This window comes from Synchiropus splendidus, chromosome 13, assembly GCF_027744825.2.
Source record: "Synchiropus splendidus isolate RoL2022-P1 chromosome 13, RoL_Sspl_1.0, whole genome shotgun sequence".
Taxonomy (NCBI): domain Eukaryota; kingdom Metazoa; phylum Chordata; class Actinopteri; order Syngnathiformes; family Callionymidae; genus Synchiropus; species Synchiropus splendidus.
The window spans coordinates 5,671,866-5,697,621 of NC_071346.1; the positions used below are offsets into that span (position 1 = coordinate 5,671,866).

General features: G+C 52.7%; 2 protein-coding genes across 12 annotated transcripts in view; one reads left to right on the top strand and one right to left on the bottom strand.

Annotated features, from left to right (window-relative positions):
* Positions 1-20,498, top strand: LOC128769015 (disco-interacting protein 2 homolog C). Of its 9 annotated transcripts, none has more exons than XM_053882234.1 (37): positions 1-195; positions 9,848-9,919; positions 10,289-10,393; positions 10,469-10,594; positions 10,657-10,959; positions 12,009-12,170; positions 12,239-12,358; positions 12,506-12,703; positions 13,246-13,337; positions 13,400-13,510; positions 13,606-13,732; positions 13,807-13,916; positions 14,141-14,243; positions 14,300-14,364; positions 14,433-14,526; positions 14,586-14,705; positions 14,781-14,895; positions 14,978-15,135; positions 15,194-15,330; positions 15,392-15,600; positions 15,679-15,793; positions 15,862-16,063; positions 16,912-17,021; positions 17,083-17,163; positions 17,244-17,367; positions 17,472-17,593; positions 17,737-17,848; positions 17,993-18,102; positions 18,172-18,302; positions 18,369-18,570; positions 18,679-18,849; positions 18,920-18,981; positions 19,045-19,102; positions 19,159-19,233; positions 19,294-19,468; positions 19,551-19,674; positions 19,770-20,498. In XM_053882234.1, the coding sequence occupies exons 1-37, from the start codon at positions 117-119 to the stop codon at positions 20,020-20,022; spliced, it is 4,833 nt and encodes a 1,610-aa protein (XP_053738209.1). In that variant the 5' UTR covers positions 1-116; the 3' UTR covers positions 20,023-20,498. The 9 variants fall into 9 exon arrangements, with proteins under 9 accessions (XP_053738209.1, XP_053738212.1, XP_053738211.1 ...); XM_053882237.1 differs by having other exon boundaries at positions 16,912-17,012; XM_053882236.1 differs by having other exon boundaries at positions 14,303-14,364.
* retreg1 (reticulophagy regulator 1) overlaps positions 20,400-25,756 on the bottom strand; it is a 6,450-nt gene continuing 1,093 nt past the window's right edge. Inside the window, exons 3-9 of one of the 3 annotated variants that reach the window (XM_053882245.1) lie at positions 25,705-25,729; positions 22,001-22,118; positions 21,801-21,885; positions 21,548-21,670; positions 21,343-21,413; positions 21,076-21,199; positions 20,400-21,004 (exon numbers count right to left, since the gene is read on the bottom strand). In XM_053882245.1, coding sequence (XP_053738220.1) covers positions 20,541-21,004; positions 21,076-21,199; positions 21,343-21,413; positions 21,548-21,670; positions 21,801-21,885; positions 22,001-22,118; positions 25,705-25,729 — 1,010 coding nt within the window. In that variant the 3' untranslated portion in view covers positions 20,400-20,540. Of the gene's footprint in view, positions 21,005-21,075; positions 21,200-21,342; positions 21,414-21,547; positions 21,671-21,800; positions 21,886-22,000; positions 22,119-24,355; positions 25,730-25,756 lie in introns of all 3 variants that reach the window. The other 2 variants (XM_053882248.1, XM_053882246.1) reach the window with 2 other exon arrangements.

Consider the following 25,756-nt stretch of genomic DNA (forward strand, 5'->3'; position numbering starts at 1 on the left):
CGTCACACCAGATGGCTTGACTCGGCTCCTGGACTCTGGATGTTCCCGGGATCACAGAAGGCTGGAACTCTAGGAGCCGGGGAAAACTGGGATCTACGTCGCTGTCTGACGGCGGAATGACGGACCGGGAATCGGTTCCGATCCCGGCGGAGGTTCGGGCCAAACTGGCCGAGCTGGAGTTGGAGTTGTCCGAAGGTGAGTGCTCGCTGAGACCGCGGAGCTGCGGCGGCTGTGGCCGGACTCCGCTGCCGCTTCTGTGCGTGTGAGCGTCGGCGCTGCCCGAGGAGACGGACCTGGTGGCCCGGTGCCGCTGCGTCTAGTGGTCCGGAGTGGACCTGGTTCGTTTTGTTGCCGCAGAAAACAGCGCGCAGAAGTTGACGGTTCGTCTGCGCTGCAGGAGGAAACGTTAGCTGAGTAAACAGGTGTGTCCGAACCGCTCGTGACATGCTGGGGATCGGTTCTGTTCAAGTCCCTTTTGACAGGCAAGAACTTTTCCAAATTCTCAGCTGTTGCATCCGAAAGTGTCTCAAGTGTGAACTTAAGCGGAACCTTCGGGACTCGGCAGAACTTTCGAATGTTGTGTTGCAGACATTGTTTAGGTTTTGACCCGCAAAGGAAACGAGGTCACACGTTGGTTTTATTGAACCACCTGTGACATAACTGCGCGATCATGACCTCGGCGCCTATGACGTCACGGGCCCAAGAGCCAGGAACCTCTGGGAACATCTCAAGACTGAAGAAGAGGATGTTTGGACCAGCACCTCTCTTTGCTGAACTAGATCTCTGCTCTGGCTCGGGAACATCTCGGTATATCCAGCGACTGGAGTCACATGACCCGTACAGAATCCCAAGATTCCCTCTTTTCTTCCGGATTGCTGGGAAGAGTTGATCCCCTCGTCCATTCTTCACTCCTCCTCTGTCTCTCCCTGCTGCCCTCCAGCTCCTCCTCAACTCTCCTCCTCCTTTTCTGCTCTTCATCATCCTCCTCTTGCTCCTCTTTTTCTCCCTTCTTCCCTCTTCCTCCTCGACACTCCTCCCTCCTCCTATTCAGATGCCACATCGCTGCAGATCAGTATTGGGTTTCAGTAGCACTCCTCTCTCTCTAAATACCCGCCTCCCTCTCTTCCCGGCCGTTTGGGTCCAGAACCGGGTTCAGGAGAACAAAAGCAGGAGGACGAGGGGCTGATGGGAAAAAGGTGACACAGATTCCTGAGGATCTGCGTCGGAGTGAAACGAGGTCACGTGATCCGTGAGCGAGGCTTTGACCCGGTTCTGCTTCTGTTCTGGCCCAGACCACCTGCTGCCAGAACTTCTGCTCCCTGAATATAGATCAGCATGAGACCATTAGATTATGACTACCTACAGGAACATTGGGAGCAAACTTACGACAAAGGGAAATGAACAAAGAGAGAGAGAGCGCCATCATCCAGTCGGGACTCAGAGCAGAGCCACAGATAGACGAGGGACCTTACTAGAACCCGGTCTCTGAGCAGGGATGTCATCATCAGTCTGCAGCGTCTGTTGTCTCACCTTCACTCTGACTGTTGCCATGGCGACATCTCCTCCTGGGTGACGTGGTCCTGCAGAGACCCTCGTCCTCGCCTGACCCCCTCAGTCACTCACTACTGAAGCTTCTTCTTTGTCTTTGCTGCTGGATTACCCCAGAAACTAGACCCTGGTCCTGTTCATGGTCTCCTGGCAGGACCTGGGTCACAGCAGGGGCCAGGTGAAGGGACATTTAGAAAGACCAGTGCTTGTGAGCTGGATCTGCTCTGAGACTTGAACCCATGCTCTTCTGAGGAGCTGGTTCTGGTTCACCTCGGGGGTCAGAGACTGGAGCAGGTCCTCGGGGAGGGGCTGTTTTCCTGAACAGACCAGAGGAGCTCAGTAATCCCGCTGCCACCGCCTGGCGTGGAGTCCCGGCTGTCGGAAAGAATTCCACCAACGTCTTTTTAGGAAGATGATGTCATCGCGGGGAAGAGGAGGCGGGGAGCGGGGGTCAGCGGGGGGTAGTAGGGAGTCAGTCGCTCTACTGTGGCCACTGTCTCTCACACACACACACACGCAGATACAGCGTTCATCATTTAAGGAGGCTGTATTTACTCTGTGTTGGCGGTTGAACGCTGCCTTGCTCGAGGGAGGACTCGTACCACCCTCTTGTTGATTCAGCTATTTGTGAAGGAGAGAGGAGCCAAGGCTGTTGTTGTTGTTACCATGGTAACGCTGATGATGAAACAAGTTGTTTATTGACTTGTTGACTTGTTTACAAACAAGATGCTTTTTGACTTGCAACAACAACAACACACCATTTGTTGTGGAGGCCGCTCCACTCTGGCAGGGGAATGTCATAGACGAGCTCTGACATTTGGACCAAGACTAACATCTCCTCCCACACACCCGCCCGACCCAAGTCACACGACCTCCTGCCCACTGCGGTCACATACCAGCGGCAGGACGTCTTGGGTTTCTCTGCCGAGTCAATCGAGTCTTTGTCCCCTCAAAGCCTGGTTGGACACCGGATCCCTCAGATCCCCGTCTGACCTGAAGAGCTAACCTGAGCTGGACCTGGCCCTTTTTCACCGTCAGAGCCAGCTGACTTCCTGTCTGGACTCACGAGTCCCTTCTCTGAGTCACTTTGAGTCAAACTCAGTCTGGACAGTCTGGGCTTGTCTCACCCCGCCGGTGCTCAGGAGCCAGTCGGTTCTCTGTCAGGAGTCATTTGTGTAAATCCAGGATGCGGTGAGATTAACCTGCTGCGGGAGCGGCCGATTATCCATCCCAAACTAAGTGGGTCAAGCAGGATCTTGGTTCAAGTCCCAGTCCTGTCTGCCTCTCACAGCCGTGTGTGTGAGCCAGTTAGCTCGAGTCAGAGTTTGATTCATTTATGTTTGAGTCACACCTATGTCAGAGTCACTCTGCTGCTTTGACTCAACTTTGCTTCAGCCCACGTTTCCTCGTGCAACAGCTGCTGGAGATATTCTCAACACTCTCCACCCCAACTCTCTCTCTCTCTCTCTCTCTCTCTCTCTCTCTCTCTGTCTCTTTCGCTCAATCTCTCTCTCTTTCTCTCTCTCTCCCTCCCTCCCTCTCTCTCTGTCTCTCACTCACACTCTCTCTCTCTCATTCTCTCTTTCTCTCTTTCCCTCTCTCTCCCCTGGAATAATCGAGGTACTGCTGTGACTCTGGTGTCTCGACCACTGGAGGTTCTGGAGCAGATGGTTTTCCGAGGCCTTGGATGAAGTCCAGGACACGTGAACCAGGTCTCACATGGCCACGCAGGACTTCCTGCTCTGACCATATGTGACTTCCTGTCGAGTCATTGCTCCCAGAACTCCAGCAGAACCAGACTCTGCCATTTACTTCGTCCCTGACTCCAGCTGCTTCGGACTGGTCCCGTGGTCTCCTCCCGGTGAGCCAGACGAGTCTCATCCTTCACAGTGCTGACTCGACTGGCTGTCCAGACCCGGTTCTTCCCGTGTCAGATATCCAAGTCTGTCGGGTTCATCGAGTTTTTGTTGACTGAGTCGTCGCGTGATTGGTTCAGAGGCGTCGCACATCTGAAGTCGGCAGTCATGAGACACACACACACACACTTATGACTGTCACACTCGCTGCAGGCTGACACATGCTGAGACTCGACATTGTTCCCCTCGCCCCCCATGACAGTAGACCCTTCAGAGTTTTGGCCTTCACTTGTGTCGACTCTGATCAGACCCCAGACCTGGAGCTTCACGTGAACCTGAGCTTGACTCGGACTTTCTGGCTCCTCTTCACATCAATTCTGAACCCGTCACACTGCCTGCGGGATTAGAACCATCACCCTTCATGCCGCAGTCATGCGAGTTCAACACTAACCCCACTTGTTCCCTGTGTGATGCTGACGTCAGCCAAAGCTGTCTGGCCCGAGTCCGAGTCCATGTGACTTGCAGACGGGTTAGAGGTCCAATGTGTTTGAGTGAAGATTCTGTGGCGGCACATTCCAGATGATCTGACGACAGCTAGAAGATTCACGTCCTGACTCGCTCGCGCCATCTCAGTTTTAAAATCCTGACACTCGATGATGATGTCATCATAGCCTGATGCAACCGGATGAAGTCACATGTCATTGTAGTGGTTCAAATACCAACCTGGGATTTGCACCAGCAACCTTCCCGGGATGATGACATCACTACTGTTGATGATGTCACCGCCTGCTTGACTGCGCAAATGTAAGACTGAAAAACCTCTGTTTTCAATTTTAAATCTGAGTATGTGTGTGTGTGTGTGTGTGTGAAGGGAGCGAGGGAGGCGACTGTTTCTGTTTTTGGATCTGTGGAATGTGTGCGATACTGTTGTAACAGTGAGACAAATTGTGCGTCTGTGTGGTCACACATTGTGCATTCTTCTTAGTGTTGGTGGAGGAATGTGTTTTCTGGGTCTTTGATGACCAGTGACAGATGCTGTGCGTGCACGTGTGTGTGTGTGTGCGTGTGTGTGTCAGCACAATGCGATGTTCTGTTACAGCAGTGTGGACGGTTAAAGTGCAGGAGACGACAGAACCAGAAACAAACATCGCACTTCTCTCCATGACTTCAGTTCACTGCTCCGTCTGAGGTGCAGAAGCTCTTGCACAAGACCAGACCCTTAGACCTGTTTGAGACTCAGATGAGATCCCTGCCAAGGTTAGGTCCATGATGATTGACAGGTGTGCTGCTGAGGTTTGTGTTGTTCTGTTCGTCCGGACCACACACACCAGTGTTGGTCAGTGTGTCAGCAGAAGATCTTTTCCTGTAGCGACCGAGTCCTCAAGCGTCCCCACTGAACCTGTTTAAGTCGACCGAGAAGCAGCTATTTACGCGGTGAAGTCACTCCACAGTTATGTGCTCGTCCTTCAGCCTGACACGCTGAAGACAGTTAGACATTCCTGTCATACGAACAGTTCTGACCCAGAAGGTCACAGTGAAGACACACACCTGACTTGGCGTCGAGCTAAGAAGCTGACCAGTCAGAGATCGCAAGTCCCTTCGGTTCTGGCTGTGTTCACACGAAAGATTGAGTCTTGGTAACTGCCACTGTTATCGCTAAAAGTTTTATGTATTAAAATTCAGTTAAAATCTACGACCGTCAACAAAACCTCCAGATTCTCCCAGCAGTGCTTTGTCTTAAATGTCCTTCTTTTAACAGTGAATCACATGCACAGCGCCCCTACTGGTCAGGTGGTGAATTAATTCCAAGCATTGTCTGACTCGATTTCTTTACCCGTCCCTGCATGTGACCAAGAGCTGGATCGGTCACATGATCAGTCTGATCAACTATGTTTGTGTGAGTCAATAGTCGTCTCGGCATCATGTCATGTGACCTTCGTCAGCTGCTGCCACACACACTCGCACCTGAATTCATAAACATTTGCATAAACCAACTGCTGCTACTTTAAAATGCTCACACACACACACTTCTCTCTCTCACACACACACACACACACACATGCAAATATGGCCCCTTGAACACTCACAATATTTGTGTATAAATAGACGTGTGAAGCTGACACACTGATCCCACCTGGAACTTCCTTCTGATAAGAGCTCACACACTTGCTGAAATATTCTGGCTCTCCAGGCACAACTCACCTCCCCCATTGCTCCCCCTGTAACCATTCCCCCATCACAACCTATGTGGTCGTAGTGACTCGAATATTAGTCTCACTGTCCTCCATCGCCACCTACTGGTGTGCCTCCGACTGGCCCTCGTGGACTCTGATGAGGAGGACGTGGAGATCCTCACAGCCCAGAACAGTACCAGTTCTATTCAGACTCACGAGTACATGAGCGCCCCCTGGAGGAAGAGAGGAAGAGTATCAATGTGCTTTTTTCCCAGGCGTTGCTTTTATTTTGAACTTGCGAATCAACTGAGACTTCCTGTTTCCAAAATAAGAGCTTGACTCTAACAGACTTGTGATCCATATGTGGGCGCTTTGTTTGACAACTTTAAACAGAGGAATCACACACACACACACACACACACACACACACACACACACATACACAGAGTCACACAAACACTCACTCACAGTCAAACATCTGCTGTGGATAGAAAACAAGTTCAGTAATGAATTGTGTGTTTGCAACAACATGTGACGCCAAACTGTCGCACCGACACCAGATGTTCTCAAATGTGTCTGCGTGTTGCTTTACAGTCGAAGTTTTCCACGCTTTGTTCTCATCTTTGACACACCAGGAGTGGAGAATCAGTTTCACATGAAGATCGACTGTGACTGACAGTAGTTCCTCCTCTGGGCCGGGCTGAACCGTCCAAACCCGTCTGGTTCTGTGTGTCGGGCCAGATGCTTCAGGTGGAGATCCAAGTCATGAAAGTGTAAACCAGTCAGAACCAGAACCCGTCGGCTGTGAGGCGCCACTTCTCCCCCGGTCCTGGTTCTGGTTCTGGTCCATACATGGACAGTGAGCAGCAGTGAGACGTCAGCCCGTAGCAGTCTCACCCGCAGCAAACCCAAACACAGGAACCGCCAAAGTAAAGCGAGCCGTCAGCTGACTGAACAAACATCCTGCTGCCACCGGCTGCACGTGTGTGACCCGGAGTTCTGCTGCTTCTCCAGATGGAAGCTGTTGTTGTTTGTGAGTCAACAAAAGCAGTCACATGACTTTTCTGCGCTTGGTCCTCCTCACACCAGATTTGCGGTGCCGTGTGACCTCAAGAGGAAGTGGGACATGTAACCTGAGACGGTGGAGTGGAGCTGTTGTGATTTCTGACCGAACTCGCACACACACACACACACACACACACACACACACACACACACTCGTGTGTGTGCGATCGACTTCAGCTGCTAGTGCTGTCACTGTGACTGAGCCAGTTCCACTCACTCGGCTCCCGTTTCTGCTTGGTTGACTTGGCACCTGTGGTCGCCATGGAGCTGGCTGAGGTGCTGACTCAGGTGAGAGCCAGTGATTCAGGGCGTGTCCCCGCAGGTGGAACAAATAATAGACAGGTGTCCCGTTACAACCGGATGAGTGCATGTCTGCTGATGGCAAAATACTTTTTTTTTAACTCCCGCTGAGATTTCACTTCTGTGAGCTGGACTTACCGACAAATACTCATAGGAAAACAGTGACTTGTTACACACAAGTTACACGCACACTCTCACTGTCCTCCCTCATCAAAAGCTCTTTTCTCTGCTGTTTTTAATGAACTCATCACGACATGGGCGCTTGAGTGCCCCCTACTGGCTGCGTCCTGTGGTTCCGGGAGAGCAGCAGTGAGGAGAGGAGCTCCAGACTTGAGGAGCTCAGATTGAAACCACATTGTTGGATCAGTCACGCTGGTATTTCCTCTCTGGGTGGAGCTGCGGGGAATCTAGAACCTCTGGCTGCTGCTCACATGCAAATACCAGGCCCGCTCGGGTCCGGCCAGGCGGCGACACCGGAGAGCACGGGCAGGCCTTTGCTGTCCCACTTTCTGGGCCGGCCAAAAACCAGGCCAGGTTCCTGGTTTGTTTGGTCTGAGCGGTTACATCATCTGGTTGTTGAGGCCTGGCAACGGATCGAGGGACGCACCGCTAATGTGCGCTTGTGTTGATGGTCTGTTCTGAGGGAGGTGTGGATCAGAACCACCAGGCGGAGCTGCCGTCGGAGCTGGTCGTGGTCCCGGTGGAGTAACTCAACTAGAACTGTGGGGAAGGCCAGGTGTGCTGGTGTGGTACCAGCAGGATCAGGGACGGTCACTTGCCTGCAGAGGCTTCTGACTCTCCGGACGTGAGTCTGATCCTGAAACAGCCCCTTCAGGAACAGAAGCAGCTCTGTGTGCTGCAGACTCTCATTCATATTCAGGCTCCACAGTCCTGCTGCGGAGCGCCCCGATACTCCAAACACATCCTTAACAACCGCGCCGCCGTAACATTATGACCGTCTATCTTGAGCGTCCACTGCTGCCAAGCTCCTCATGTTGCTGTCTGCAGTGGTCAGTGGCTAGTCCAACAGGGTTTCAAGCGACGGTCAGGATTATATTTGTGTGCGTGTAATCTGTTGGATTACCCCAACAAAACAGCAACAGTGACCACATCTGGCTGGATTATAGGATCTGTAGTAAACGATGATGCGTCACTTACAATTTTAAATCCGGTCTGTGCTTTAATCCCACGATGAACGTGCCTCTGCAATAATCCTAATCTGAGGGTGTATGACTCGACACTTCTTCAGTGTTCAGCCCGGGATTATCTTGTTGCTGGTTTGAACTGGAGTGGTGGTGGTCATGTGACCAGCACTTGAAGCATCATGTGCCCGGCTGAGAAATCCCCGACACATCAACCATGACCTGCACCCCCGACCCAGAACCACACCAGGGGGGTTTCCTAGTCTGTGAATAAGACAGTGTGACTGTGAGCAAAGCTCGCACACACACACACACACACATTCACACACACCTGTTGTTGACCGTTATAACCATCAGGGAGGCGTTGTGTGTGTGTGTGAAATCAGCTGACTCAAATTGTTTGTTTTGTTGATGATTGTCGCTGGGCAGTGTGTATGGACCATCTGGGGGGGAGGGAGGGGGGCAGGGAGATTCCAGATTGAACTCACACACACACACACGCATTAGCAAGTCGTAGAGCTTCTGGTTCGTGTGCAGTGTTTTCACACCATCAAGTGTCGAGCAGGACGGAGCTGATGTCTGTCGAGATGACTGCAGTAAGTGTGAGTTTTCTTGTGGATTAGTTTAGCGTTAGCTTCACAGTTTACACCTACAGCGCTGCTTATAGATGAAGTCATCATGCTAACATCAGCGCGGTTTGTTTGTGTTGGGGACATGTGAGTGTTATTGTTGTCCCTTTGTGTAAAAGTGGGTTTAATATGACTCGGCTTGTTTTCACTGTAAACTCATGCCTAACTGTGTGTGTGTGTGTGTGTGTGTGTGTGTGTGTGTCATCTCATCTCACTCTCTGGTTCCTTCTGTTTCCCTCTCACGCTCAGCCGTGTCTTCTGACTGTATATGGTCACAGAGATCCAGCTCTGAAACACACATACACACGACACAGTCCGTGCAGTACGTCAATGTCGTCCCCTCACTTCGGAGCAGAACCCACAGACACCGGGACTGAGGAGAGAGGAAATGATGTCATCACTGCCGTTTCCTCTATATGACCTTTGACCCACGAACACCCGAAGTCCCGCAACTCCAGGCTTCAGTGTTGTGGGCGGATGATGCACCCGTTCAGTCCTACAGGGGGCAGTGTGACCAGTCACATGCTCAGGTCAGGAGCCCAACTCTGTACCTCAGAGGAGTCAGAGATGTTAATGAAGTCCAGATGACGCGCTCCAGAGACCAGACATCCTCGCTAATCCCAGCGTCTCCTCCCACATCTCCGCCTCAAGATTCCGGTTCAGAATGCTAATTCCCCGAAAGTCACAGCGGTGACGTCCACGCTCCGCAGCGTCCTGATCCGAGTGTCGGATTTGTGGGGTCCAGAATCCTCACAAATGGGGATGGAGTTCCTCTGCACCGCCAGACGTAGAACAAAAAATTCACTGCTGCATGTGCCGCGGATGAACAAATGAGCGGCGTGACGCAAATGTGCGATGTCCCAGCTTCACTTGTGGTGTGGGGAGAAAATGAAAACCATCAGCTCTGAATGTCTTCAGTGTTAGAAGACCTGATGGTCTTGATGCTCTGAAGTCAGAACACGATTTATCGAAAGTTAAAATGGTTCAGGATTGTGCTGGGAGTTTAGCAGGAAGAAGAAGTAGGGCTACGTTTATACAAAAGAACTTCTGAAGTTGCTGTGTTGGCAGGTGTTGGGAGGGTTGTTTCTGGTGTGGTCATGGGTTGACATGAATGTGCGACTTGTCTCTTGCAGGTGACATCACACAGAAGGGCTACGAGAAGAAACGCTCACAGCTGATTGGAGCATTTATCCCTCAGACGTCAGGTGAGTCCTCCTCATGGCTCCTTTGCCGTGCTTGTCTCTGTGTGTTAGCTTTAGCCTGCGCTTGAGTGTGTGTGCGACATGTTAGCATCTCTAACACAGGAAGTCATTGGCGGCGGTGAGTTGATCTGGGAAGTGTCTCATATGATGGATATCCACTCAGCAGACGAGAGTTTCCCCGACTTGCTGGGTGGTTTCTGCTCCAGTCGGCTAATCTGATGAGGGGATATTGAAGATGGGCGAGGAGGAGAGTGTAACACAACACTGATGTGATCACAAATATTGATCTGTGCATGTGTTTTTCATGACTTCCGGCAATCTACTGGAACTGCATCATGTCCTTGTAATTTCATGTTTTTTCTCCGTTCTCAGGGATGGATCCGGTCCACGGGCAGGACAGAAAAGCTGCTGCGTCCTCGTCCTCACGCTACCAGCGCCGCCGCTCCTCAGGAACCAGAGACGAGCGCTATAGATCAGGTGAGAAGAGAAGGCCAGTTTCCTCCACTTTTCCTGGTTCACAGTTTGTTAATCCGGATTATAATCTGAGTTCAGATGTGCACTCGGAGGCCGTGCAGGCCGCGCTGGCCAAGCACCAGGAGAGGAAGATGGCAGTGCCGATGCCATCCAAGCGACGCTCCCTGGTGGTCCAGACGTCAGTGGAGGCCTACACACCGCCTGGTGAGCCCCTCGTCCCGGGCCTGACCCGGGTCAGGATGACTAAAAAGTTTAACTCCCCTCAGACACATCGTCGGACTCCGAGCGAGACGGTGAAGGAGACGAGGAGGATGAGGGGGGCGACGAGGAGGATGCTGGAGGAGGAGGAGGAACCTCGTCCAGCCGGGAGGGCAGTGTCAGCATGGAGCACTGGATCAGTCGGGCCATCCACGCGACCTCCTCCACCACTAACACCACCTCCTCCACGGCCTCCTCCTCCTCCACACGCAGCAGTAGCAGCGGGGCGGCCGGCGGTCGGCTGGCGGACGTCCTCGCTCAACACATGCACATCTCCGCCCAGCGCCAGCAGCGCCACCATCACAGGGCCGGTGAGAAATCCATGGGTCACACAGAAGCTTGACTGAGCTTACGTCACTTCCACTTTTATGGCTTCATTCAGCGTCGTAAACTTTTATAGAGTCTGTGTGTGTGAAATGAGTTGCTGCATCAAACAAGGTTTTATAGTGCTGTCAAGCGCCAACGTGGGATGTATGTGTGTGGGGTCTCTTTATCTCAGGTCTCAGTTGATGCAGTTGACTTGTGCGACTTGGACTCACATGACCCATTCGACTGGGATGACTCGGTTAATTTAGATTTGCTGATTCACATGACTTGCTCTGCTCAGGTAACATTCAACGACTCAGATGACTTGGTTGATTCACGTGTCTCAGGTGACTCAGTTGACTTAGTTGACTCAGACGCCTCAGGTGTCTTGTTTAATTAAAATGACTGGGATGACTTGGTTGACTCGGTTATTGCAGTCGATTCACGAGATAGGATGATTTTGCTGACTCAGAAGACCCGATTAGTTTGACTCAGGCGACTCGTGACTCAGTTGGCTCAGATCCCTCAGTTGACTTGGTTGACTCACACGTATCAGCTGACACGGTTGATTTACCTTGTTGACTCGGCCAGATGCTGCGGAAGTTCACTCATAAGACTTGTTAAGCATTGTGGACCGCTCGTGACACTCAGATGTCCGGTTCTGACCCGGGACTCAGCTTCAGGGTCGATACTTGGCTCCTTAGATGAAGTGCATCTGAATGATCCGGGCTGCCGGGAACAAAGAGCGGCGCATCTTGCTCCACATCCATCACTGTCAGGGGGAAGCTGATCACACCTTCGCTCAGCTGGACCTGTTCCCGACCCAATCTGGTTAATGCTCCGTCCTGCTCTCCGATGAGTGCTCATGATGGTGGGCCCAGTAAAACATGCAAACACAACGCTGCTGACAGGTGTCTCTGAGGGGGTTCACCTGCTGTCACCCACTTTTAGTGCAGAAAGGCTGAGAGACTACTCGCGGACTCAATGAGAAGGGTTGTGTTGAAGTGGGTCAGTGTGGAGGACCATCAAAACCTGACCCTCCTCCTCTCCTCAGAGCACCACTCCACACCTCCAGACGTCACCGGCTACTCCAACAACACGTCCCACATCTCTGCAGTGGATGGGGTCCAGGTGGAGAGGAGCTCGGGGCCTGGCTCCGTGGGTCACAGACAGACCCCTAAGTACGGCAACGCAGAGCTGATGGAGACTGGAGACGGTGAGGGTGCGAGCGCAGGGGCCTGTCAGAACTGGGTGTAGCTCTAACAAGTCGTGTGTGTGAGTCAGGGGTTCCGGTGAGCAGCCGAGTCTCCGCTAAGATCCAGCAGCTGGTCAACACACTCAAGAGACCCAAGCGGCCGCCACTGCGAGAGTTCTTCGTGGACGACTTTGAGGAGCTTCTAGAGGGTGAGCAGGTCCAGTCCTGTTGTGGGAGATTAAGAAACCCAAATGCAAATGAGGTCCAAGCAACGTCCTGGTCACAAGTTCTGCTGTGGTTCTCAAAGTCTCAGACACTAACTGGGGCCTCCGTCTTCGGTTCTTTTCTCCTCACAGTCCAGCAGCCGGACCCGAACCAGCCCAAAGCTGAAGGTGCCCAGATGGTGGCAGTGCAGGGCGAGCAGATGGGCGTGGTCACCAACTGGCCTCCCTCCCTGGAAGCGGCCCTGCAGCGGTGGGGCACCATCTCCCCCAAGGCTCCCTGCCTTACCACCGTGGACACCAGCGGGAAGCCTCTCTCCATCCTCACCTACGGTAAGAACCTCCCCTGGCAGGTTCTGCGCCTTTGTGTCGGAGGTAACTAAAGTTCAAACCGGACCAGAACCATACGTGCTCGGTGCAGGGGGTTTAATCGCAAATCTGTTCCACGTCCTGACACGCTCTGTTGGGTAACTGACAAGAGGGTTTCGCACCCGCAACCAGCAGTGGCGACAGTGTCAGACTGAGGAATCCTGGAGGAGTGTGTGTGTGTTGAGATGATGTAGAGGAGATATGAGTGCTCACTAGACTGTGAAATGTTTTCAGCCAGCACTCAGGAGTCGTCCCGCCGAGCGGCCACCATGTGGTGAGACGGAGTGTGTGTGTGTGAGTGTGTGTGTTTGCCGTGCTCAGTCTCCCTCTTCTCTCTCGCCTCTGATGGAGGCTGACAAGGACAAGCGTGCTGCTTGATGTCCAGACAGATTTCCTCCTACAGTTCTTCACGTGCTGTCACAGTCTCTGAGGGCAGCACCGAGTCTCTCCGCTTGTTTCTTCTCTGTCTTTGTAATGACTCTGTAGTGAAGTCCACGTCTCTGCAGGTAAACTCTGGTCCAGGAGCGTGAAAGTGGCCTACAACCTGCTGCACAAGCTGGGGACCAAAGTGGAGCCGGTGGTGAGACCCGGAGACCGGGTGAGTCTCACCTGCTCCTGTCCTTCAGTCCTTCCTCCCAGGTTAACAGGGTCTCGCGGCAGGTGGCGCTGGTCTTCCCGAACAATGACCCCGCATCCTTCATGGTGGCGTTCTACGGGTGCCTGCTGGCCAATGTCGTCCCCGTCCCCATCGAGGTGCCTCTGACCAGGAAGGTGAGTCGCCTGACCGGAGCTGTAGCGACATGCAGTGACCACCCTGCCCACCAGGGGGCTCCGCTTGCTTCCAAGTTAACTGTCATGCTGGTCAGCAGGATGCAGGCGGGCAGCAGATCGGCTTCCTGCTGGGCAGCTGCGGGGTGACCGTCGCGCTGACCAGCGACGTGTGTCATAAGGGGTTACCCAGGAGCCCCACCGGAGAGATCCCGCAGTTCAAAGGTCACAAACACAGTCCAAGCTGCGGAGCTCGCCAAACGTGGTCGTCATGTGACAAGAACCTGTGTCTGGTCCAGGTTGGCCCAAAATCCTGTGGGTTGTCACCGAGTCCAAACATCTGTCCAAACCGTCCCGAGACTGGTTCCCCCAAATCAGAGACGCCAACCACGACACGGCGTACATCGAGGTGACACTCGCACACACACGCGCTTATACTGCTGTCTTTGTGGGGACATGTCATCGCCATAGCCCCACCATAGCCCTGTTCAACCTTGTGAGGTCTCGCAGAAATGTCCCCACAAAGCTAAATGCCTTCACACGGAGGTGTGTTTCCAAGAATTGGTCCTCACAAGCATAGCATATCCAGGTACACACACACACACCCTGATGGTTTCCTTCTCGTGTGTCCAGTACAAGACCTGTCAGGATGGCAGTGTTCTGGGGGTGACAGTGACCCGGGTGTCCATGTTGGCCCACTGCCAGACTCTCACACAGTCCTGCTGCTACACTGAAGGTACCTCTCACTCTCTCACTCTATCGCTCTGGACTGAACGAGTCTGTGACCTCCAGCAGAGACTCTAGTCAATGTCTTGGACTTCAAGCGGGACGTGGGTCTGTGGCACGCAGTCCTCACGGTGAGTCGGGGTCTCGAGTTTGTCCAGTGTGACTGTGAGAGGAACCGCTGACAGGTGGTCTCTTCCAGAGCGTGATGAACATGATGCATGTGGTCAGTGTCCCGTATGCCCTGATGAAGGTCAACCCGCTGTCCTGGATCCAGAAGGTCTGCCAGTTCAAAGGTAGCGACCCTCTAAAATAAAAAAAATCTGTCTGGAACTGACTCCTCGTGTGTGTGTAGCTAAGGTGGCGTGTGTGAAGTCTCGGGACATGCACTGGGCTCTGGTGGCTCACCGGGACCAGAGAGACGTGGACCTGAGCTCCCTGCGCATGCTGGTGGTGGCTGACGGTTCCAATCCCTGTGAGTGCCACCCCTAACATTATGACCATCTTCTCCCGATGTAAGAGGCTGAGCCTCCTGAAAATCCCCCTGCAGGGTCTGTGTCCTCCTGCGACGCCTTCCTGAATGTCTTCCAGACCCGAGGTCTTAAGCCTGAGGTCATCTGTCCCTGCGCCAGCTCACCTGAGGCGCTAACCGTTGCCATGAAGAGGTACATACACACACCTATTGTGAAGGCGAAGCGCCCCCTGGTGGCCGAAACGTTGATGCTCAGGTCGTCATGTGTCCGACAGACCAGCAGAAGAGGGAGGTTCGCCCGTGGGTCCAGTCCATCCAGGATCCAGAGGGGTTCTGTCCATGCAGGGTCTGAGTCACGGCGTGATCCGGGTGGACTCGGAGGAGAAGCTGTCGGTACTGACGCTGCAGGACGTCGGGTCTGTGATGCCGGGAGGTGAGTCGAGGCCCGCGGGTCGCTCTGAGGTCCGGTCTCTGACGCCCCTGTCTCCCAGCAACCATGTGTGTGGTGAAGATGGACGGTCTTCCTCAACTGTGCAGAACCGACGAGGTGGGGGAGTTGTGCGTGTGCACCCGGGCCACTGGGACGTCCTACTACGGTTTGAGCGGCATGACCAAGAACACCTTCGAGGTTGGAGCCTCAGCGGTGGACTGTGCGCTGGGTCCAGGCTCTGACTCTGATGGGTCCGCAGGTCTTCCCACTGAGCAGCAGCGGCGTCCCCATCTGTGAGTTGGCCTTCACCAGAACCGGCCTGCTGGGCTTCATCGGACCAGGCGGTCTCGTTTACGTGGCCGGGAAAATGGACGGACTGATGCTGGTGGGCAGTCGGCGGCACAACGCCGACGACCTGGTGGCCACTGCGCTCGCTGTGGAACCCATGAAGTTCGTCTACAGAGGGAGGTCCGGAACCGTAGAAAATGAAATCTGGACCGTGTTCTGTGTCCGACCTTTCTGCTAACACTGAGGCGTGTGTTCCAGGATCGCGGTCTTCTCCATCTCTGTGCTTCATGACGAGAGGATCGTTGTCGTGGCAGAGCAGCGTCCGGACTCGACAGAGGAGGACAGTTTCCAGTGGATGAGTCGAGTCCTACAAGTACACAGACTCACACACAGTGCTACACATGTGCGCACACACACTGACGCTCCGTTTGACCTCTGCAGGCCATAGACGGGATCCACCAGGTGGGGGTCTACTGTCTGGCCCTGGTGCCGGCCAACACCCTGCCGAAGACCCCTCTCGGGGGGATCCACCTGTCAGAGACCAAGCAGCTCTTCCTGGAGGGGGCGCTGCACCCCTGTAACGTGCTGATGTGTCCCCACACCTGCGTCACCAACCTGCCCAAGCCTCGGCAGAAGCAGCCAGGTTCAGGCACACACACACACACACACACACACACACACACACACGTTTGTCTTCGTATCTTAGTGAGGACTTAACCCTTTCCCCAGCCTCTCCCCCTAAACCTAACCATGTAAAGCAGAGGTTGGCAGTTACATTTCCTAAAGGGCCACATAATAAACTGTAACTGTTGTGCGGGGCCTTCATGCCAAAAGAAAGCCGGCAAAGACTGCGAAACGTGACGGAAAAAAAATCTTAAATAATGAGGATGAAATGAACCGTAAAAGGTTCAATGGAAGCAATGATTTTAAAAAGTGTAAATATGGCATGAACCCGATAAAAAATCATTTTATATGCATTTTATTTGAATAGAAATAATACAACTATGGACCAAACATATGATGAAAAAGATTATGAAAAAGCAATTTATTTAAAAAAATATTTTGAATTTTCTTTCAATTAATTTTGAGGAAAATACTTAAATGACATAAGAAGAAAGTCATGAATGTGTTGTATTTACTGTTGAACTCGTACTGGCTAAAACGGAAACAGGATTTAAAAAAAAGACAGAAAATGACTTATCAATTTTATAGTTTTAGTCTGACCTCCTAAGGGACACAAAAACACAGGAAAAGGGCCACATATGGCCCCCAGACCGCACTTTGCCATGGTCTGATCTAAAGCAAATGGCTAAACCTAACCGTTACTCTTTACCAAACTAAAACCAATTTATAATGACCCAGGTATTTCGTAGTTTCAACCCTCAAAATGAGGCTTAACAAAGTGAGGACCTGCCAAAATGTTCTCACTCATACAGGTCCACATAAAGATAGAAGTACACACACCTTCTAAAGTGTCACTCCCGCCTCCAGAGGTCGGCCCAGCGTCTGTGATGGTCGGGAATCTGGTATCGGGCAAAAGGATTGCTCAGGCCAGTGGGCGAGACCTGGGCCAGAGTGAAGACCATGACCAGGCAAGGAAGGTGTGTGTGTTTGAGCGAGTGTGTGTGTGTTTGTCGTCTGACTCTATGTTTGCCACTTCAGTTCCTCTTCCTGTCAGAGGTTCTTCAGTGGAGAGCGCAAAGTTCTCCAGACCATCTTCTCTACACGCTGCTGAACTCGAGGGTGAGACCAAACACACACACATGCACAGATGAGAAATGAGGTTTTCCAGACTCATATTTTTAGTGTGTGTGTGTCTGCAGGGAACAGTCTCCAGCTCGCTCTCGTGTGTTCAGCTGCACAAACGAGCAGAAAAAGTGGCGGCCATGTTGGCGGAGCGAGGACACCTGCAGGCTGGAGACCACGTGGCGCTGGTGTATCCCCCAGGTGACCACGTCTGCTTCCTTCCCTCAACAGTTGAAGCTCTCCAGTCAGACCTCCTCGGCTCTTTTACCAGCCAATCATTCATGTCTGCACATGTTCCTCCGCAGGCATCGACCTCATCGTGGCGTTCTACGGGTGCCTATACGCCGGATGTGTCCCCATCACGGTGCGACCGCCACACCCGCAGAACATCAGCACCACCTTGCCCACCGTCAAGATGATCGTGGAGGTGGGTTTCCTCTCCTTGTCGGGGTCACACAGAGGTCAAAGGTCATGGACTTGCCGTGTCACAGCTCTAGCTGAAAACGTTCCCTGAGGTTCTCACAGGTCTGAGGACTGTCAGTCTCACTGTGACCTGGTGCCCTGCTGCAGGTCAGCCACTCTGTTTGCATGATGACATCACAGATCATCTCCAAACTGCTGCGGTCCAAAGAGGCTACTGCTGCTGTCGACCTGCGGAGCTGGCCGCCGGTGCTGGACACTGGTACACACACACACACACACACACACACACACACACACACACACACACACACACACACACACACACACACAAGAGCACTCTCTCTCTCTCTCACACACACACACACACACACACGTGTGACGTCTCGCCTGTTTCCCGCCTCAGACGACCTGCCAAAAAAAAAGCCTGCGCTGCTCTTCAAACCCTCCAATCCAGATCACCTGGCTTACCTGGACTTCAGCGTGTCCACCACTGGGATGTTGGCTGGGGTCAAGGTCAGTCCTCTTCAAACAGGCAGGTGTCCTGGTCGGGCACTCGCCTGACCTTTTCCTCCTCCTCCTCAGATGTCTCATGCTGCCACCAGCTCCTTCTGTCGCTCCATCAAGCTGCAGTGTGAGCTGTACCCGTCCAGAGAGGTGGCCATCTGCTTGGACCCGTACTGCGGCCTGGGCTTCGTGCTCTGGTGCCTCTGCAGGTGAGGCCGCAGCGTTCTGCCCGCTCTCCCTCGTGACCTGGCGTCTGACCCGTCCTGTGTCTGCAGCGTGTATGCGGGTCACCAGTCCATCCTCATCCCGCCGTCAGAGCTGGAGGTGAACCCGTCTCTGTGGCTGTCGGCGGTCAGTCAGTACAAAGTGCGGGACACGTTCTGCTCCTACAGCGTCATGGAGCTCTGCACCAAAGGTCTCGGGGTGCAGACGGACTCGCTCAAGGTGACGACTCGCTTCTCACTCTGTCACGAACAGGTGAACACATGAGGTCTGGGCGGGGGCTCTCTGGAGCGAGACTGTCTCGGGACAGCACGAGGACTCCAGGCCCGGGACTTTGATTTAACGTTTCCGACTATCTCCCAGTGTCGGGGGCTGGACTTGTCTCGAGTGCGCACCTGCGTGGTGGTGGCGGAGGAGCGACCCAGGATCTCGCTGACTCAGTCCTTCTCCAAACTCTTCAAAGACCTGGGCCTCCACCCGAGAGCCGTCAGCACCTCCTTCGGCTGCAGGGTCAACCTGGCCGTCTGTCTGCAGGTGAGGAGAGTCCTGCTGGGACCAGAGTCCCCTTCCACCCCTTGTGACTTACGTGCCTGACGTCTCTCAGGGAACCTCGGGACCCGACCCCACCACAGTCTTCGTTGACATGCGGGCGCTACGCCACGACAGGTGAGACGCTGCCCGACTGTCCGGTTCACCACAAGATGCGGACCCTGGTGTGTGTGTTTGCAGGGTGCGACTTGTGGAGCGGGGGTCTCCCCACAGTTTGCCCCTCATGGAATCCGGAAAGGTCAGTCTTGCCACTTTTTGAGGTTCTAGTCGTGTCCTGAACTGTTCCGTCAACAGATCCTGCCCGGAGTCCGGATCATCATCGCAAACCCTGAGACCAAAGGACCAATGGGAGAGTCTCACCTGGGCGAGGTAGGTTCACATGTACGTGTGTGTATTGTAGGTTGATGACCCCCCTCCCGGCCCCCACAGATTTGGGTCCACAGTGGACACAATGCCAGCGGCTACTTCAGCGTGTACGGGGACGAGGCGCTGCAGTCGGACCACTTCACCTCAAGACTCAGTTTTGGGGACACACAGACTGTTTGGGCCAGAACTGGCTACCTGGGCTTTCTGCGCCGGACCGAGCTCACCGATGCCAGCGGGGGTTTGTGCCTCCATCTGGTTTTGAGTCTTGCAGCAAGATTGCGTCCACTGGTGCGTGACGAAACAAAAATGTGTTTGTGTAGAGCGGCATGACGCGCTGTATGTGGTGGGCGCCCTGGAGGAGGCCATGGAGCTGAGAGGGATGCGTTATCACCCCATCGACATCGAGACGTCGGTCATCAGGACTCACAAGAGCATCACGGAATGGTGAGAAAACTGGTCCAAATCCAGTCACTGTCAACAGTCTACTGTTCCTCTGGAGGCAATCGAAACGGTGACACTTTCTCCTTCTGTGGTTTCAGCGCCGTCTTCACCTGGACTAACCTGCTGGTGGTGGTGGTGGAGCTGGACGGGTCGGAGCAGGAGGCCCTGGATCTGGTCCCACTGGTTACCAACGTGGTTCTAGAAGAGCATTACCTGATCGTGGGAGTGGTCGTGGTGGTGGACGTCGGCGTCATCCCCATCAACTCGCGTGGCGAGAAGCAGCGGATGCACCTGCGTGACGGCTTCCTGGCGGATCAGCTGGACCCGATCTACGTGGCCTACAACATGTAGCGCCCCCTGGTGGCCACTGTGTTGCCCAGACTCTCTCGACTGTTGGACTTTGTGAAGCCGAATGTTTATGAGGAGCCGTCGAGGAAAAAGACGATTGTTTTATCACTTTGTTTTATGACGTCAGAGAGCGACGTCACCTTTTCAGCGCCGTTGTTTTATGAGCAAAACCTGTAAGTATGTACAAACAACCTGTTATTTATTTTCTGTTCCGCTGTTTGATAAGACGTTTATTATTGTGAGTGAGGTTGCAGAATAAAATATTTGACATAGACTACCAAATGCTTCTATATGAGGAAGGACAAGGTTGTCTACGTGAATATGATGAGGTCATCCGAAGTTGCAGGATGGTTTGACTGACAAAGTTAGAGACGTTTGTTTTGTGTCTCATTTCAGGTCCTCAAAACCAGACCTGTGAGATGTTGTTTACGTTGTTTATTAGCACAGAGAGAAAATAAAAACTAAACAGTATTAAAAAAGCTATTTACACGTTCAGGGTGCCACAGAGAGACCTCCTCTGCTCACTTGCGCCTCAGTAATTTGGAGAAAAACCCAGTGGGTGGCGCTGTACCCTTCTCCATTGGAGCTTCCTCCTTCACTGGAACCGCAGCCACGTCCCCGTCCAGTTGCTCCAGCTCCGACTGATCCAGCAGCTCGAAGTCCTCAACCTCGCTATCCGAGTCCTCGACCAGTTCCAGCAGCTGGTTCTCCCGGTCCCAGCTCCCCAGGGTCAGGCCGGCCGCCTCGATGTGGTCCTGCATAGCGGCTGTGACCGCGGCCGTGATGACGTCCCCAGCCAGCTGGTTGACCAGTTCCAGAGTGGTTCCAGCAGATTGTCCATCAGTCACAGAAAGTTGAGTCTCCTTGGTTCTGACCTGCGGGAGACCCAGACTGAATTCATCGTCATCGCCGTTGGTGGACGCGCCATTGTCCAGGGATGGGAACTCAGCCAGGCCACCGGTGAAGGCTTCCTCGCGGTCCAGATCTGTGACGCAACCAGAAGGAGCATGTGACACATGGGGTCACATGTGGCTGAGGTCTCGTGACTTCACGTACCTTCAGAGTTCTCTGATTGAGGCGTGTGACCCTCCGACAAGTTAAAGGTTCCGTTGTCAGTCCACGTCACATCCGACACTTCGGTGTCTGACACCGACATCTCTCTACGAACAGCCGAGTCGAGCTGCACAGAGAGTAATGTATATAAAGTGTCCTTGATTTTGTTTGTATTTTTTTGTTCACCCATTTGTTCCTGAACATTTGTTTATAGCGTGCCAGCCTTCAGGGGGCGCTCACACTGAGAGAACCTTGTGAGACTCGGCTCACCTTCGGGAACATGGAAGAGAGATCTGACTCGATTCCCTCTGTGTCAATCCGAGTCTGTGCAAGACGCTTCTCTGCAGGAGGGAACCACATGTCACCTGTCGTTGCCATGGAGACCAACCAGCATCCGCTCACATGCCAATTTCCGCTTTGTTATTGGCTCCTCGACACATCTGTCAGTCAACTCACATCATACATTCACTCTCACCTCGATTTTCTTTCACTCTCAGGTACAAGGCTCCAATTCCAAAGTCCAGTTTGAGCAGAGCCGGCCTCACCCACAGACCTACTTCGTGAGATGAAACCAGGGGCCAGAGGAAGACGCCGAGCACTGCCACGACCAGAGTGAAATGTTGTTGTCACTGGGCTGCACATTTGCTAAACTCCAGCAGGGTGAACAGTGTCCATAACTATATCCTCGCACAGGGTCGCCCCCTGGTGGCCAACGCCTCAAAACTTACCAAGTAAATAGGAGAGAACGATGCCTGGAATGTAGCGTCCAACGACGGCGAAGAAGGAGCACAGGCTGCAGATCAGGAGACAGAACTGAGGGAAGGAGAGCGTGACATTTGGATTTGGAGTTGTTGGTCTTGGTCAAACATCAGCTCACGCACCAGGAGGAACATGAGCTCCAGTGACTTATTAGAGTCAGTCTGCTCACCTTGCCCGGGTTTTGCTGTTTAAATGCCGACGCCTCCTTCAGGAGGAGTCGGAGCGAGTCTCCGAGCTGAAGTCCAGGTCCAGACCTGGCAAGTTGACCAGAGTCCATCATCTCCCAGCTGAGGAGGAGAAACATCTGGAGTTAAACCTCACACACACACAATCTGAGCCAGACTCCTTCAGTTCGCAGCACATCTCCGAATAATTCTGCAGTGGAGTCCGTGGACACGCTGACACCTCCAGTGGACGTGAGGATGTTCAGAGCCCACAGCAGAAGAAAGCTTCAAAATATTTCACCCTGACCCCGAGATTTGAGGCAGCAGCTTGTTGACGTGTTTGCTGTCGTTCACCAGAAGCCACGAGGACCTTCTGAGTAATCCACGCCGCTGACCCTTGACCCTGCCCCCATCTGGCTCGAGGGACCCCCGTCTGGAGGATGACCACGCGTGACTGATCTTGAGGAGCTGAGGTGACAAATCTGAGACACATGTTCCAAGCAGACCACATTTCGGGGTCTCTTCTGAGAAGGTAATGGATATGGGGTGTGGAGGGGTCACGTGAACCTCTGTGAGTCTGATGACCACAAGTCTTAGCTGATGACGATGGGGCACCAAATGTAAAAATGACGACACCCGTTGTTTCCTGATTTAGCAGAAATCTTTGGCAATATTTTCACAGATTTAGCAAATATTTGTTACATTTGAGACACTGCACTTTAATGTTATGTCCCATTGTTTCATCTCTGTAAGTGTGAAAACGAAATCTTAAATCTAAATGTAAATATTCTATCTAAATAATAAATCAAAATCTTAAATCTAAATGTAAATATTATAAATAAATATTAAATCTAAATTAAATATTCTATCTAAATCTAAATCATTTTTAAGGATTTGTATGCACCTTTCCTCCAAGTGGAGACTGGCCCTCTTCTGCTAATATTTAGATTTAATATTTAGATTTAGATGTATTATTTAGATTTAAATTTAATATTTAGATTTTGCACTTACAGAGATGAAACAATGGGACATAACATTAAAGTAAAGTGTTTCAAATGTAACAAACATTTGCCCAATCTGTGAAAATATTGCCAAAGAATTCTGTTAAAATCAGGAGAAAAAAAACGTGTGTCTTCATTTTTACATTCGGCGCCCCATCCGAAACAGCAGCGAGATGAAAGAGCGAATGATGGAACTAGTCACGTCTGGCCTCCAGAGGGAGCTCTGGAGATTCCACTTCTCACCCAGCCAGGTCCAGCCTTAGGCCCAACACAACTTCTCTGCAGCCTGACGCACAGATAGCACAGCTGTGCTTTTGGCTACATTTAGAAAACGTTTCTTTACTCGTTTACTCATGTCTCAAATATGATCCAACTTCTTGGGACAACAAACCTGTTAACTACCGAGACCACACTGACTCGGCCCACAGCTCTCGCTGCCGACGAGTTGAGAAGATTACAGGAGGAGGACCCGGCATGTGGGGTCAGTTACAGCGCGTCTCTGTGAGACTCCACGAGCTGTGAGAACGACACCAGTCCAAATATGTGACATGCCAGGGACGCGTGCGTGGCACTCGAGGAACCTCGGCAGGGTCCTGAGGTGGTGCTGTCGGGGGTCATGTGCCAGTCTCTTGTGAAACACGGCGACCCCATCCAAGTTTTGCAACCCTGCCGGCGTGACATCACCCCGGGTCTGAGGCGCCGGGCGAGAGTGGCAGACCGCCTCCATTCCTCACATTGTGCCTCTATTTTTACCGCGGGGACTTGTTAGGGGCTCAGACCCGCCGCTGCCGCCGTGTTGTTCCACAGATTACCACGGTGTGAAGACATGAGCCGACAGCTGCCGATGACGCCGCTCTGTTGTGATCCTGACGCAGCAGCGAGCAAGAAGACGCATTCTCGTTTCTCAGCATGCTGAGTTCTCAGAGGGATGATGTCACATGCTCCTCTGCTAAAGTCACATGATCACGCTTGTAATCGGAGGAAAGAAATAAAATAGGTACAAACTATAAACAGGGTTCATAAAGTAGCCATTAGCACACTGATGCCATCAAGCCAAATGCTATACACTCTTTTAGAAGCTTCTTCCTCCTCAAATTTAAACATTCTCCTGTTTCGATTCCACTAACAGAAGATGGACAGAGGAGTCCAAGGAGCAGATCCAGAATCAGACCATGTTATGGGTTCCACATCCCTTGAGCCCAGACCTTCAGAACCAGAAACACAACAGACATCCCTTGATCTCGTCCAGTAGAGGACGATGACTCGGCAGAAGTTTGGGGACCAACATGGCAGCGGTGACGGTTCTGATGGAGACCCAGACTTCATGAACACCTCACCATGTCAGCTGCTGAAACCAACCTGTCGTAGTGCAGGCTCACACTTCCAGGGGACATCCACTGAGGCTCGAGGGTCCAGAGAAGATCCAGTCAGAACAAAGGCTCAGCCGGCAACAGAGACAGACTCAGAGTGTGGCGGGACCAGTGTTTATCCTCCGTGAAGCTGCCACGCTGTATTTAAGAGAGACGCTCTAAAAATAACCAGCTCACACAGCGACGTGACGGAGGAGGGTCCAGGACCGGCACACGCCGGGCTGTCAGGGACTCGGACGGAGAGGGGAGGGTTCAGCGGGGGTTAAGAGGGGGGGTCAGTTTTGTGTCTCAACACGTCAACAACTTAAGTTGCGTCTTTCTGGAGTGAAGAAATCAGCTGACTGGAAGAATTATTATGAACTGCTTCATCCATTCATTTCTCAGAAGCCTCCCTCAGATCCCAACCTCTTCAGGGTGTCCTGGGTCTGACCCAGGTCCTCCACCCAGAGCAAGTGTACAACAGAAACCACACCATTGATCCGAGCGTGGCCCCAGAAACCTCACACTGCTTGTTCGCGTGTGTCGCGTTGTCATCCTGTGGACCAATCAGATTGAACCTAGGGGACACGCCCACTGTGGCACAAGTCTGCACGGCCTGTCGCTCTAAGGTGGAAAAACATTTGAGTCACATGCACACGCACACACACACACACTGGGGTACACACACTTTCTCGGGTTACACAACTCCTGAGATGTTGTGGGGACAAACGAGAAAGTTTCTCTCTGAAGTCGATGGCACACAAACATGTTTGTATCACAGCTACTCAACACACACATACACATCTGTATGGACACACGTAAGACTTTAATCCAGACAATGATCTGGATCAGAACCACACAGGTCTCATCAGGGCTCGTGAGCGTCGGCTCTTTGGAGCAGCTGTCACGTTGCGGGTCAGCAGGTGGTCTCACACCTCGACAACACACCCCCTCCCCAGCCTGAGACGGACAACAGCAGGTGATGGCGACACACATGTCGGACACAATCAGGAGGATGGCAGGATGAATAGGAGGTGTAGAGAAGACATCGTTCTCAGGGATCAAATCCAGATCTCTCACAGATGGAACGTTGCTAGTTTATCAAACTCACCAAGCGACACCCCACTTCTGAGCCCTGGTCCAGGAGGTCCTGCTGGGATGCTATAGTTCAGACCCGGGCCTGCACAGTGTCCACCGGGAGTCATGGAGAGTCATGAGTTCTGTGTGTCAGCAGCTCACTAGTTCTGGACCGACACTGATGTGTTTTTTCCGTCCTGGCATGATTCCTTCACACCGTCCCATCGGGTCGTCATGACACCCGGCCAACAAACAAAAAGCCAACTGCCTTTCGGCTCCTACCTGTCTGTTGTTTGCCGCCGGGCTCCTGTGGGTCACAGAAGAACACGGTCAA